This window comes from Aspergillus sclerotioniger (assembly GCF_003184525.1).
Source record: "Aspergillus sclerotioniger CBS 115572 chromosome Unknown BO94scaffold_1, whole genome shotgun sequence".
NCBI lineage: Eukaryota > Fungi > Ascomycota > Eurotiomycetes > Eurotiales > Aspergillaceae > Aspergillus > Aspergillus sclerotioniger.
Genome location: NW_020290991.1, coordinates 1,675,984 through 1,690,812, shown reverse-complemented (window position 1 = coordinate 1,690,812; position 14,829 = coordinate 1,675,984). Strand labels below are relative to the sequence as shown.

Sequence of the window (14,829 nt, the reverse complement as noted above, 5' to 3'; positions counted from 1 at the left end):
TTTCGAGTTAGCACCGTAATCGCACCACCGCCAGGAGAACCTTGCCACTCGAACTATCTCCGAACAGAGGTTCTGTCATGAAACTAACTATTCATAGTCATGGCAGGGTTCGCATTCTATCTTGACAGCCAGTCAGAGTCAAAAAGGACAAATCTGCAATCGCAAGAGTGGGCCCAAGATCTCTGGCAGGCCAGATTTCCCCTGAATGGCACACAAGGAGTACGGTGGGTCTGATCAGCACTAAGCTATCCAGCATATCTGATTGGTGTTGAGGTCTCACTCATCATGAGTCATGTTGCACTCATTCGCACCGCCTCACCACCATGTGGGTCATAGATATACCCGATCGGGTAATCACTTCAGAACCATTTTGTATAAAAGAAGTACATTTCTCGAAGATTTACACCAGCATCAATTCAATATCTACAACTTGACGAGGAAAGATTTTCTCTCTTTAATTTCTCTAATTCGCCATCACCTTATTAATGCCACTTGCACACACAACCACATCCTCAACACACAACAATATGAAATCTATCAGCCAATATCCTCTCCCAGCAGGTGCACACATCATCCCAGAACACCTCCTGGACCTTCGCTCTGACTCCGAAGTTGACAATGACCTCCTCCACCCCCGACCCATTACCGACGAGAAAAACATTTGGCTCTTTTGGCACAGCGGCTACTCCACCATGCATCCATATACCAAGCGCAACGTGCGTGCTTGGCACCGTCGCTTCTCCAAATCAGGCTGGGCTGTCCGTGTCATTGACTGCCTGCCATCCTCTCCGCTTAACATCTCCAATTACTTCGACATCAATGACCCGGAATACTTTCCTCGCGCATTCGCTGAAGGTACCATCACCGGTACCTACGCAAAGCAGCACACATCCGATCTCGTCCGATTACCCCTCCTACTCAAGTACGGTGGAATCTACGCCGATGTCGGACTCATCCAAATCGGCGATGTGGATTGGCTGTGGCGCGAGACAGTCGGAAACCCGGACTCCCGGTTCGAGGTGCTCTCCTACAATGCCGGCGACGTCAATGAACGCAGTCTCACCAACTACTTTCTCATGGCGCGGCCGAATAACCCGCTGTTTGAGCGGTCTCATCGACTACTGCTGAAGTTATGGGAGGGAAAGACCTGCACGGAGGGGATGCACCGCAGCCCACTGTTAAAAGATCTCCCGTTCATAGAAGGGTCGGGAAATCTGACGGAGCAGCAGTGCAGGGAGTTGACGGATTATATCATCCAGGGACAGGTGATGACGCTAGTCATGGGGTTGGTGGATGAAAAGGATAATTGGGATGGACCGAAATATATCGCGGAGCATCTTTACGGTATTGAGTTCATGCAAGGATCGCAACTGATCAATGCCATGACTGCGTGGGATGGTCAGAAGGCGTTTGAGCTGATCTCGTTGTCGTTGCCGAAGGAGGGCGAGGAAGAAAGCCCGGAGCAGAAGCAAGCGCGGGAGATTGTCGAGGGGTGTCTGACGAAGAGTTTCGGGTTCAAACTGGCGCACGGATACATCTTGGAGGTGATGAGTGTGACCCTGGGGTCGCTGTGGAGGGCGAACGACGGATCGGACAATGTGCCGGGGACGTATGCGCATTGGCTGCGACATGGGATTGTGTACTGGAGTCAGGATGTGCTTCCACCGACGCAGCCATACACGGTGCTTGAGCCGGTCAAGAGGGGGGGGCTATTGAAAGAGTGATACTACATAGATAGACTTTATACTACCCTTTTATCAGCAACAACCCGATAATCCAAAGAAGACAAAGAAATACCCACCAGCCACACCACGTGCAACCATTTCACCAGCCATATTATATAATCCACAGCCACAGCACCGGCCGCGGCACCGCCATCCAAACAAGGCCACCTTACCATCCATACAATCAATAAATCAATCAACGTCACTCACTCACCACCACGCCCATCGCGACCATGCTCTCCGGGATTCAAAATGTGCGGCAAACCGCCATTCAGCTACTCAACTTCGGGCTGGTCCTGAGCACCGCATTCATGGTACGTCCCCGTCCCCTTCCCCGAATCCAATTCCCCAACAACCAAACACACAGCCCACCAACCACCAACTAACAACAATGAACAATGAATAGATGTGGAAAGGTCTCTCCGTACTCACCAACTCCCCCAGCCCTATCGTGGTTGTTCTCAGCGGCTCCATGGAACCCGCTTTCCAGCGCGGCGATCTCCTCTTCCTCCGGAATACCCAACCGTCGTTAAACGTCGGCGAGATTGTCGTCTATCAGGTCAAAGATAAAGATATTCCGATTGTGCATAGGGTAGTGAGGCAGTTTGGCGAGGGGTGCGTATACCCACACCTACACCTATACCCAATCCCAATCCCAATCCCAATCCCTGCAATAACCCACCCACCTGAAAGAAATCACCAAACTTGACTAGAGCAATAATACTAACTATGAATATATTTATATCCGATAGGGAATCTTCGAAACTCCTCACAAAAGGCGACAACAACATCGCCGACGACACGGAACTCTACGCCCGAGGACAAGATTATCTCGATCGGGAGGATGTCGTGGGAAGTGTGTTTGGGTATATTCCCTTTGTGGGGTACGTGACGATTTTGTTGAGTGAGCATCCGTGGTTGAAGACGGTGATGTTGGGGGTTATGGGTGTGTTGGTGCTTTTGCAGAGGGAGTAATTGTTTATTTGTTTAATGAAAATTGGGTTTGTTTGTGGGTCTTTTTTACTGTTTGGTTGGGTTGGTATGGGTTGGGAATTTCATCTTTTTATATGTGATTGTTGTTTTTAGGGGTTTGGGGGGTGGTGTGGGGGTTGTGTAGTGCTGGAATACGTAGTATGATGGTAGTATTAGATGAGGTGAGATGGTGGTAGTGGGGATAGTTGAGTGATTTGGGGATTGGTAGTAGCTGGCAATTATTTGGATGTGTAATGTAATCGGGCAGAGGGGATTCAAGATATGCTCTCTGGTATATCTTTACTGTACTCCGTATGGGGAGCAGTATCACTTTCCTAGCCCTTAATTTCCCAAGAAAGATGGATACCTATCAGTTACTACTACATCCCAACAACACAACCAACTCTAACAAAATCAATTCTATACATCTCATCTCCCCCATCTAATCTATATACCCCACCACCATCATCAGAAAATCAACCACTATAATCCAAAACACTCTTAATCCTAACCGCCCCAGCCGAAATATTCCCACCAATACCCCCCTCATCCTCCTCCGCCTCAGTATACGCATTATCCACACTCCCCGCATCAGCCGTAATACTCGAGCAAGTCCCGCCCAAAACATCACACATCTGCAACCCCTGCACGGTAGCGCTATTCTTCTGGGCCTGAATAGCCGAAACATCAAACCCACTCCAGTCATCATTCACCGTGGATCCGAAATCAAACTCGCCCCAGGTACAATCATAGATACCGCTGGAGCCCGTGGGCAGGGAACTTCCCTCGGCGGCACCAAACGCCCCCTGGGTGTCTTCGTCAAAGGCAACGTATTTGGTGTCTCCTGGGGACATGGTGAAGGAGAGGGCGGAGTAGCCGTAGAAGCCGTCCATTTTGCCGTCTGGACCGTATTTGTTCCAGAAGACGACGGTCCAGGAGTCTGAGGAGGAGGAGGTGGAGGGGAGGGTGAGTTCCATGACGTATTTGTAGCTGGATGCGGAGGAGGAGGAGACTTCGAGCATGTTGGAACCCCAGGGGGAGCCGACGTTGCCGATGTAGGTGTCTCCGCTGCCGGTGGAGTTGGTTTGCGTGCCGAAGCCGGAGGTGGATTCGCTGCCGGAGGAGGGGGTGGAGGTCCAGTCGCTGGAGGAGCCGGAGGAGGTGCTGGTGGAGGAGGCGGAGGGGATGGAGATGGAGATGGAGGCGCTGGCGCCGATGGAGATTTGGCGGCGGGAGTGGCCGTGGGTGTGGCCGTGTTGGGGTTTGGTGGGGGTTGGGGAGGAGAAGGTAGGGGTGATGAGGGCTGCTGCGAGCAGGAGGGGAGTGGTGAAGTGCATGTTGATGTGAGGGATGTCGCGTCGAGCGATGTATGTATATATGAAAGATAGTGAATGTATGTGTGTATGTATGTATGTAGGATGAAAGAATGGATGTAACCTGTCAAAGGTACAACAGTTCTAGTAAAGACTGTGGGTAGTTGGGACACAACTGGTGGTTGAGAGGATAGACAGAGGAGGAATAAGAGGAAGAAGAACAAGGATTATATATCCATCCCTCTGGTGACCGTGCCATGGCTGCCTCTGTTCTGGAACCTGCAATCGATGCGTCGAGAACAGGGAGGGGCAGGGTGCGTCAGCTACATGCCATGGATTGACATGGTGGGGGACCGTTGAGGTGGAGGATGCAAGTCAACCAAGCAAAGTATGCCGATTGACTGGGACATGTAGAGCATCCACTGGGCTTTTGGACTGTGCAGTGGATGGTGTAGGGGTTAGGGTTTGTGTGGGTGGGATCTGGAAGTACCTGTTTCAGGCAGCGGCAGTGTAGGGTGCTGTTTCAAGTCGGCCATTATTGACAACTAAAAAACTGGCAGAGGATGTCTTCATTGTCTGTCATGATGGGTTGTTTCAGATTCAAGAGAATGTCAGTGAGATCGTTGGCCAGCGGGTCAGGGGTCAAAGAATAGCCGATCTGGACTGACTGTTGAACGCGTATTGAGCTGAGTGGAGCACTGTCTAGTGCGTGTACTAGACTAGGTAGTAGTAAATGGCTCACGGCTAGAACTTTACTGTTGTGTTGACTGTGGTTGCTCTGCATCCCTCCAATACCCTATACCCTAGATACATTTTGATTTTACCATACCCCATTCCCCTCACTTAGAGACTCACTCTTCACAGACAACCACGACAGCCATACAAAGCAGGATGAAACCAACAAGAAAGAAAACCACAAAATAAACCATCCACGCATCCCTCCCCCCGAACCACGGTTCTATTCTCTGGTCCAGGGGCTCGAACCCAAGAGTGGTCCGGCTAAACCATCCCCTCCACTCCTATTGGGCGATGCTTTAAATAAATCCAGGAGAATTTCCGCGTCCACCAATCACATTACAATGAGCCTACAATCCAAGCACGGGCAACGCCCATTGGACACCCGAACCATGGATCTACCACACCTATATTTCCTAACCCGGCCACGCAAGTGACTCTTGGCGGGGCCGCACACGTTTTTCGGGCTCGGCCTGTGCGCGCGTTCCTGGTGACCCGGCTGGTGTTTCCGTGGGAGAGGAAAGAATTTTCTTTATGTTACGATTGTGGGTGGAGGGATGTCGTTTGTTTATCCTAGAAGGAGTAGGTGGAGTTGCTGCTGTAGGGTGGGTGTTGTATGCGGGAATTCTGGTCTCCACTTGACACATCCAATGTTGGAATCGAGCTGGCTGGCTGGGATTGAGTTCAGCCACGGAGTCATGGCAGGCTTGGAGTCAGGATTGTTGTCGCGGCCATGGGGGGTTAGTGATTACGCGGTATACTACGCAGCACAGTGAAGGATCATCATATACTTCCCCCATACGCAGGTGCAGTCGTCATGCGAAACATATAATGGTGATCTCCAGACTCTGAGTCAAACCTTGTATGGTGGCGAGAGAAGCTCTAGCAGACTACCTGTTGTAGAAAACCTGGAGAAAGCTGGTCGAATCGAGATTGACTCAAAGTCTGAGCATGTGCCGAGTCTGGTTCCGCTGTATCCGGGCTGCTGCTCTGGAAGTCTGTTATTCAGCGGTGAGTGATTTTATGCGTAGGTTGAGTGTTGATATCATTGATGTCGGTTATCTGTTGGAATCTATTCACCTTGGGATAGTCACACTAGCAAAGAGGTATCTCTTTTGGTCTAGTTGGAAGATTTTGTCATTGTCTACTGCGTCTTCGCTGCAGGTGTTAAATGTGAGGTTACTTCTGCAAGTGGTAATAACCCTGGCACAACCTGCCAAGTGGGATTAAACCACAGCTGGTTGATAATGCATCGTTGTCTATCAACCGGGCTACAATGTATGATGTGTGTTGCCGAGATAGATATCTTATCGGGGCTGATTGAGGGCGAGTGCTATGACCTGAGGCTAAAGACGCCACCACCACTCGTCGATCCGTCGATCGTAGTAATCAGGACCGCTGTGTAAAACGACTTCATCTCTGAAATGTAGTATGGTTGGGGCTTCCTCGGTAGTATTCCTGTGGCAGAAAACCAGGCGACGATGGTAGCTACTCAGTCAGTATCCAGCCAACAGCACTCACTCACCTATCACCGGAGTGCCCCGAATTGACCAGCTCTCCATTGCCATCGCGGTGTTTGCGATGTCTTTATCATCTTCCTGTAGAATGCCTCCGCGTATGACCAGTATTGTAGGAGAGAAGCTGAAGAGCTGAATCGAAATCACGGTAATCCCATCTATGAGAATCGACGTATTAGTACAACCCCAAAACATTGCCGGACACAGTCAATACCTCGTGACTGTCCCGTCCCATTGCCAGTTCAGACTGACTTTTGTAGCAACTCACCAAGACCTTCCAACAAAACTTCAAAACCACCAACAAACCGTGCCAATCCTCTCCCTTCACGGTCGCAAGACACAAGGTTGGCACTCCATGTCCACAGACAACCACGGTGCGCTGATCAACTCTGTAAGGCTCTCCTCACTCCTCACTTACTCCTCACCCCCCACGCCTGACTCAATCCCAACTCCACCAGGATTCTCCCCCCTGTCCATCCGAACCGACCTTCCCAGTCTGCAACACTCTGCACAGCACAGCACTGCAGAAGCAAACTCAATTCCCGAATCCTCCATCAAGGCCGGTCTTCCGCAGCCCGGCAAACAACGCGGAGACCCACGGAACCCCGTCCTACACATGCCAAACGTTATCAAGCACAAACAACGCATACCTAGAACCAGTACCTCCAGCATGATCCATGATTTCTCCGGGATATCGAAGCTGTTTCATCGGAGCACCGACCCAACTCCAAATTATCATTAATTGCAATGATAGCTATCACCCTGTCAGCATCTAGTGCCGGGTAACTGCCTCGGTAATCCGAAGACCTAGACTAGACCGATCGTCTACCTTCCTTGGTCAAGCTGCAGAAATCAGCCCAGGACTGCGTTGGACTTCGTGTTTTGCCACACAGATTATGGATATTGGATATGGTAAGGTATAATACTGATAGCAAGGATTAACTTGCATATCCGGCGCATACCGCGTATAGCCAACCCATGCCCCATGTACCTTGCATCTCCGATGGGATGACCCTACCCCTCAGGGCGATTCGTATACGGGATATCCGGCCACCTTAGTCAGAAGGATTCGCTGCCGTTCCCTGACACATGCATTGGATTATCGGGATTCGGACCATCATGATAAGTGTGGGGTGTGCATGGGAGATAGCCCCCTCCCTACGGAGTAGCAAGCTGGCTGCTGAGTACACCGCAGGTCCCGGAGAACCCCTGAAAGAGCATAACTCCCAGATGATCACTTTCCGAACTCGGAGACTTGGAGCGATTCAGTGTTGGGATCAGCCAGATGTTGGCTGGTGCCTGCAGAATGGGGCCCGGCTGGGAGATAAATTCGCCGACCAGCCAGCCAATCACCGTCTGTTATATGGTTGTCTGCTCGATGAAGAAGGGATCGGCCCGACGGCGATCCTGATTGGATCCCACAACAACATCCTTCACTGCGTTGGGGGGCTCTGATTGGCCAGTCCCCTGTCACCGGCATTATCTCTGCAGAATTAGACTTGCGGGTTTAATATACCTTCATTGTCCATCGCCCAGGAGGTACTAGAGTATCGAGGATTCCCCACCACGGCGTATAGGTAGGGAGGTTACATCCGACGTCGGCCAAGAAGGCTGGAATCAATTCGGACTGGATAATACTAACATGGTACTAGTAGCAGGGCATGATAGCTGGTATCCCCGGCCAATGGACGAGCACCCCCGCACACACCCCCTCAATCTGAATCCCGTCCAGTGCTTATCATTCGCCCACAAGGCTTATACGAAGCTTGTTGTGCCTGCGCCGGCGCCCATCCCCTCCCGCCGGCTGGCCCTAGTCGGCGCCACCCTTGTCATTCATCCGTGCACAATGCCATAGTTATCTCCCATACCTCCTGTGCCAGATAAGCCCGCGCAAGCCAAGCCGTCGGACTTCCGTTCCTCCTCCACTGGTGGAATGATGCTCGCCAGATCGAGGAGGGAGGCGCGCGCTTTTGTCCGGAAGGCGTCCGTAAGGCGCCCGTACTATTGCTTGTTCGTCTGGATCTCACCCGTCCCTCATCCGTCCCTTGCCGTGTTAGGCCTTGCCTTACCAGAGTGTCTTACCGGAAAGGGGCTTGAACAATGAGGGGGGAGCGGATATGGCTGGCGAGCCGGAGCTGTACGGCTTGGAGGGGAGCCACTACTGCAACACAATCTTGGCTGGTGCTGAAGCGGTGCTGGCTGAATGGCATGGCTCCACTGGATCCTCCCCGGGCCATTCGTGATTCTGCAGCTATGCACGAACTGCACCGACGGGGAACGACTCTGCACCCCCGTTGATACGACGTTAGTAGCGGACTTGGAGATTAAACTCCGTCGGACTAGCTGAGCTGTGGTGTCATAGTCCGGAGATTGCATGCTATCGGCAGAGCAGTGCGGATGGCTTCCATGAAGTTGATACCAGCTGCGAAGACATAAATAGAGGTTGGAATCCTCCTCAAACTGTTTCTTCTTCATCCAGCATCGCACAGTCTCAAGCATCGCCTGGCTCAATCTTCTCACTCAACCCAACTCGTCAATCAATCTTCTTGAAGATCCTCTTTCAGTCAAAATGAAGTTCTCCACCCTTCTCACCGGCTCCCTCTTTGCCACTGCTGCTCTGGCTGCTCCTCTCACCGAGAAGCGCCGCGCTGCTCGTGCCGCCAAGAGCCGCCACAGCAACCCTCCCTACAAGGCCGGTACCGACAAGGAGATCCTCAAGCTGACCAACACCACCAACGTTGAGTACTCCTCCAACTGGGCCGGTGCCGTCCTCATCGGAACCGGCTACACCAAGGTCACTGGCGAGTTCACCGTCCCCAGTGTCTCCGCTGGCTCTTCCTCCTCCTCCAGCGGCTACGGCGACTACGGCTACGGCTACTACAAGAACAAGCGCCAGTCCACCGAGTACTGCGCCTCCGCCTGGGTCGGTATCGACGGTGACACCTGCGAGACCGCTATCCTCCAGACCGGTCTCGACTTCTGCTACGAGGATGGCGAGGTCTCCTACGACGCCTGGTACGAGTGGTACCCCGACTACGCCTACGACTTCGACAGCATCTCCTTCTCCGAGGGTGACTCTGTCAAGGTCACCGTCGAGGCCTCCAGCGACAGCACCGGTACCGCCACCGTCGAGAACCTGACCACTGGCGAGTCCGTCACCCACTCCTTCTCCGGCAACGTCGAGGGTGACCTCTGCGAGTACAACGCCGAGTGGATCGTTGAGGACTTCGAGTCCGGTGACTCTCTCGTTGCTTTCGCTGACTTCGGCACCGTTACCTTCACCAACGCTGAGGCTACCAGCGACGGTTCCACCGTTGGCCCCTCCGATGCCACCATCATGGACATTGAGCAGGACAGCACCGTTCTGACCTCCACCTCCGTTGACGGTGACACTGTTACCATCACCTACGTCTAAGTGCATCTTTCGGGATGATGCTTGCCATGCCATCTTGGCACCGACCTGACCAACCCTGGGGATGAAGCAAAATGAGTGATGAGTTATCCGGATGATCTGATCTTGTTTGAGTTAGTTTGATTCTTTGATGCTGATGCTTTTGTTGAGTGATTGTATCTACTTTAGGTAGAAGAAAATAAGTGCGCGCTTGCTGAATTGCTTTCCAGTAACATGTAGATCAATCTCTTCTGGACACATTGCCAAGTAAACCCTTATCCTTCATCCACAGTCCCTTCCTTTCCCTTTCATTCCCTCCCTCCAAACACATTCCCATCCATCTAAACAACGCAACTCAACATCCCATATATATCCCAAAAACCAATACCCCGAACCCACCACACCCTCTATAAAAAGCCAAGACAGAACTTCAAACCAAACCCATACATACATACACTTTCAAGATAGATAATTAGAAATAAACCCCCTTTCCACTCCATTACTTCCCAAACTCAGTTTATACCCCACCACAACAACCTAATCCAGTGCAGTACATACAGTACAATGCATTAACCGACCACATAAGTAACAATAACATAGTGAATACCCCCCCACATTACGCATCACCACAGCACGTCCCTACTGGACCAGGACTAAAAGTGAAGTTTTGTGATTTCTTTGACATCTCGGTTAAGCAGGGCGGCTGATTGGTCTGTTGGTGTCGTATCTGATTGATATCACCGGGGGGTTCAACCGGGGAGTAGGTAGTTGGGTCTAGAATCTGCTCATTCATTACTATGTGTGGGAACTTGCATCGCTCATTGATCTAGTTTCTTTGAGGCTTTGTTTTGCGGGGTATAGGGGCTTGTGGTGCATGGGTATTCTACTTTATCGTTGTATGAGACCGGGGGACGGCACGGTTTGTTGGTTCTATTAAGAGTGGTGTGTAGTGGATGACGCTTGTGGTGTTTATGATATAGTGAGTATCATGGTGTCGTTCCAGGCACTGGGTATCCTATGCTAGTGCTGGAAATATTTTCTCTTGGTTTAAGTGATAAATGACCTAAGTAGACTGACACAGAAACACACCCGCTTCCAATATATATTTACCCACACAATACAGAATAACAATGCCACAACCACTAACCAAGCCAACTCCCCTTCCCCTTCCCCTAAAAAGCAAGACCCATATCCCAACACACCAAATAATCCAAACAACCCCCCCAAAACCCCCAGAACCCCCCTCTCCACCATCCAACAACCAAAGTCACATGACCCAACCCCCAACCCGAACCCAAATCCACCCCCCTAAGCTTTACCTTATAGCACCACAAATCCTCCCCGTTCCCACCAAGCAAGCCCGGCTAGCTCAATCGGTAGAGCGTGAGACTCTTAATCTCAAGGCTGCGGGTTCGAGCCCCGCGTTGGGCTTCAATGGCGAGTTGTCCTTTAGCCCGGCTAGCTCAATCGGTAGAGCGTGAGACTCTTAATCTCAAGGCTGCGGGTTCGAGCCCCGCGTTGGGCTAACTATCTCCCATATCTTTTTGCCTAGCTCAAAGATTCCTCCTGTGTTGTGCTGGATCATGGTGTTCTTTTTTTTTTGCTATGTGTGGTGGGTAGGTGCTGCGGGCGGTGAGAATCTGCCTGGTCGGTTGGCGCAATGGTATTGTCCCGGAGCACGTGACTAGAATAGGTCATCTGCATCGGCATATTCTATAGGGGCCAACCGGGATTGCCACTCGGAGAAATCCCGAAGTCCGTAGGCGTTATTATAAACCTAGATGAGAATCTGACCAGTATCTGTGCATCTCACCCAGCCCCAAAAATGCCTCCACTTGATATCTGAGTCACTCATACCCAATCAAGCTCTCTGCTTAGAAGAAGAGTAATAATATTACTCGCATCTCGCTCTCGGCCTCGGCCTTCGGACATGGCTTACCCGAAATACTCAAACCAAAACCCCATACGGATATACCACCCAGAACAAAATCCTATATAAGGAATCCATCCCGTCCCATTACTACTGTAGCACTCGTACAACCCACCACCATCATCACCCATCACAAAGACTGGCAACCACAATCATACAATACAATGACCCCCTCAATCGGCCTCATCACCTGCAGTCAGCGGTCCCCCCGCGCCGGACCCCAAATAACCACCTTCATCCAATCCACTATTCTACAGTCCCATCCTACCGCAAACCTCACTGTCATCGATCTCGCGGAATGGAATCTACCCATGTACAATGAGCCCGGGATGCCCTCGTACATTACCTCAGCGGATGAATATGTCCACGAGCACACGAAAGCTTGGTCGAGGGAAATCGCCCGTCACGATGCGTTTATTTTCATCACTCCGCAGTATAACTGGGGGTATCCGGCCAGTGTGAAGAATGCGATTGATTATTTGTTCCACGAGTGGAAGGGGAAGCCGGCGTTGGTGGTGAGTTATGGGGGTCATGGGGGTGGGAAGGCGGCGGGGCAGTTGAGGGAGGTGTTGGAGGGGGTGAGGATGAGGCCGTTGGCTTCGGAGAAGATGGTTCAGTTGAGGTTTCCGAGTAGGGATGAGGTGGTGAGGGCGGCGGGGGCGCGGAGTTGGGGTTGGAAGGGGAGGGGGATTCTGGGCGGGTGAGAGGGAGGGGATTAGGGTTGCTTTTGGGGAATTGGTGGATGCTGTTGGTGTGGTTGGAGAATAGAATAGAATAGATTGGTGTGGATGGCTGGAAGATGCGATATGTAATGAATGAGGTTATGGAATTCGACTTACTGTGTGTCACGGTACCAGGAATCGCCGTGTGATCCAACACAGCCTACATCAGATGCTCATGTATAAGCACAATAGGTAGCACAAATCGGCCCATCCTGACATGCAGTAAAGTCCCGCGATGGCAGATTGGCTCATGCCCCCAGAAGAATGAGATGCCACTGTGATGGAATCTGCCCCGCAAGAGGGCTCACGAGGCAGATAGATGCAGGTACCAGGTACCAGGCACCCCTGTATATTCATGTTTCACAACAGACAGTGATCATACGAGGGATGCATGTGATTCCATGCTAGTCATCGGATGCCGGGATATACTACCATCCTAGATGATTGCATGTCAGTATATAAGCCATACGAAAGCTGTGGAAGGCTGCACGTACTTCCAGCCAATATCTTATCTGCAGCCATATCAGCCATCGAACTTCAACATTCACCCAAAAGCATACACTGCATACCCTGCATCCACAGCAATCACTCTGATGGTCTGCTTCCCTATATTCCCTTTCGTAGGCTTGATAACAGCCGCCGCTCTCCCCTCAACCCCCCTCCACTCGAGACGATCACCTGCGACATCTGCATTCTCGGGGGCGGAAGCTCAGGGACATACAGCGCCGTGAGACTAAAAGACGCAGGCAAACACGTAGTAGTGGTGGAGCCCAACAACCGCCTGGGAGGTCACACAGAAACACTCTACCTCCCAGACGATCACTATGTCGACTACGGCGTCGAAGGCGTCTTCAGTGACGAGTTATCCAAGAACTATCTCAGACGACTTGGAGTAGAATGGAAGAGTCTGCTTCCGTCAAATAAAAAAACCGAATATGTTGATTTCACGACCGGTGAACGTGTGGACCCACCGGCAGGCGTTGTCAATATACTTTTGTCCACATTCCATTACCGCTCGGCTATCAAGCACTGGACAGGTCTCTTGAAAGGGGTATACGACCTCCCTGACCCCGTGCCCGAAGAACTCCTCCGGCCATTTGGCGAATTCGTCGAGAAACATTCCCTTGATGCCGCCCTGCAGTTGATATTTTTATTCGCCCATACTGTGGGAAACATCCTCGAGTTACCCACCCTCTATGCCATCCAATTCTTCGGAGTTCCACATGTCGATGCCCTTCTGAGGGGATATATCACGCCCCGGAACGGCATGGATGAGCTATACCAAGAGGCAGGGAAGGAACTGGGCCGCGACGTGCTGCTTCAGACGACGGCAGTTGAGACGAAGCGGTCTGATTCCGGGGTGGACGTGACAGTGCAGCATGCGAACGGCACTCGCAAGCTCATCAAGGCGCGAAATCTCCTGATAACATTCCCGCCGATCATGGAAAAGCTCCGAGGCTTTGATCTGGATGCGGTGGAAACGGAGATGTTCGAAAAGTGGGTTTGGAGGAACTATTACGTGGCGGTGCTCAACAATACCGGGATCCCGGACCAGATCTCAGTCATCAATACAGACCCCAAAGCCGGCCCTGGGGATCTGCCTCACATGCCCTTTGATTACCTGCTGCAGTATATGGGGGCGCCCGGACATCTCACCAGCAAGCTATTGGGTGATATGGATTTCACTGCAGAGGACGCGAAGAATCTCATGGCGTCAGATTTTGCTCGCATGAAGGCCAAGGGCACATATCCGATCGAGAATCCTCATATTGTGGCGTTTGGCGATCATTCGCCATCAGCGCCGATAGTGTCGCCAGAGGAAATTCGCAATGGTTTTTATCGGAAGTTGTATGCGTTGCAGGGCAGGCGGAGCACGTATTATACGGGCTTGACGTTTTGTTCAGATTATTCGTCATTGCTATGGGCGTATTCCGACACGGTAATCGAGAAGATGAAATGGGGGATGTAGTACATAAAACTCTGATGTGAAGAAAGCCTGCTGGACGAGTCATTTTATTTCACGGAGCATCCCCGTCAAACTTAATATTCTAAAGTGAGCAGCATCTTGGAAGCTTCCAAACTCTCGCCCATCCGTAGCGGACCACAGCAACTTTGGAGAGTCTGGCTCAAGCCATGAACAGCATCTACGCGTAGCAGTTAGCCTAGCTTAAGCAAGACCCACAGCCAAAGGATCAATTAACTCAACGAGTCAAAAACATGCCATTTTTAGATTAAACAACCCCGCGAAAAGCTCCGAAGCTTGTGTGTGACACTGGCTATCACCCAGTAGAGTTTTTAATGCAGTAGCATAGCCGTAACACCCAGTATAGTAACTCCGGTGATACAGATAGCATTGAAATGTGGTGGCCGAGACATAGCTGGCTGGCTGTCACCATCCTAATGGAGTTAGTGCGAGCAGCCATAGAATAATGCAGTTGCCCCAAGACCAGATGACAGGTCATTTAATTCAGTGGATGCCGACAGTATTGTGGCTGGTTTTGGAGGGGAGTGGCCCATACCCTGGT

General features: G+C 51.4%; 5 protein-coding genes and 2 non-coding genes across 7 annotated transcripts; 6 read left to right on the top strand and 1 right to left on the bottom strand.

Annotated features, from left to right (window-relative positions):
- Window positions 1-423: 423 nt before the first annotated feature.
- BO94DRAFT_530111 (capsule polysaccharide biosynthesis protein) lies at window positions 424-1,773 on the top strand. The gene has a single exon (XM_025610612.1). It carries the CDS (start codon window positions 528-530, stop codon window positions 1,722-1,724), a length of 1,197 nt encoding a protein of 398 aa, XP_025473514.1. The 5' UTR covers window positions 424-527; the 3' UTR covers window positions 1,725-1,773.
- A 98-nt stretch (window positions 1,774-1,871) lies between these two features.
- On the top strand, window positions 1,872-3,127 carry sec11 (signal peptidase complex catalytic subunit SEC11). The gene is made up of 3 exons (XM_025616892.1): window positions 1,872-2,038; window positions 2,131-2,339; window positions 2,477-3,127. The coding sequence occupies exons 1-3, from the start codon at window positions 1,958-1,960 to the stop codon at window positions 2,697-2,699; spliced, it is 513 nt and encodes a 170-aa protein (XP_025473513.1). The 5' UTR covers window positions 1,872-1,957; the 3' UTR covers window positions 2,700-3,127.
- Window positions 3,128-3,172: 45 nt separating this feature from the next.
- BO94DRAFT_592765 (uncharacterized protein) lies at window positions 3,173-4,045 on the bottom strand (the record flags this gene model as incomplete). Its single annotated transcript, XM_025616159.1, has 1 exon — window positions 3,173-4,045. The coding sequence occupies exon 1, from the start codon at window positions 4,031-4,033 to the stop codon at window positions 3,173-3,175; it is 861 nt and encodes a 286-aa protein (XP_025473512.1). The 5' UTR covers window positions 4,034-4,045.
- A 4,698-nt stretch (window positions 4,046-8,743) lies between these two features.
- Window positions 8,744-9,867, top strand: BO94DRAFT_530107 (A4/G1 family peptidase). Its single transcript, XM_025610611.1, has one exon. The coding sequence runs from the start codon at window positions 8,831-8,833 to the stop codon at window positions 9,674-9,676; it is 846 nt and encodes a 281-aa protein (XP_025473511.1). The 5' UTR covers window positions 8,744-8,830; the 3' UTR covers window positions 9,677-9,867.
- A 1,143-nt stretch (window positions 9,868-11,010) lies between these two features.
- Window positions 11,011-11,083, top strand: BO94DRAFT_t20. Its single transcript has one exon. It is a non-coding gene; the product is annotated as a tRNA-Lys (tRNA).
- A 21-nt stretch (window positions 11,084-11,104) lies between these two features.
- Window positions 11,105-11,177, top strand: BO94DRAFT_t21. Its single transcript has one exon. It is a non-coding gene; the product is annotated as a tRNA-Lys (tRNA).
- Window positions 11,178-11,470: 293 nt separating this feature from the next.
- On the top strand, window positions 11,471-14,322 carry BO94DRAFT_570995 (uncharacterized protein). Its single transcript, XM_025614850.1, has 3 exons — window positions 11,471-12,097; window positions 12,361-12,422; window positions 12,887-14,322. The coding sequence occupies exons 1-3, from the start codon at window positions 11,747-11,749 to the stop codon at window positions 14,271-14,273; spliced, it is 1,800 nt and encodes a 599-aa protein (XP_025473510.1). The 5' UTR covers window positions 11,471-11,746; the 3' UTR covers window positions 14,274-14,322.
- The last annotated feature ends 507 nt before the right edge of the window (window positions 14,323-14,829 follow it).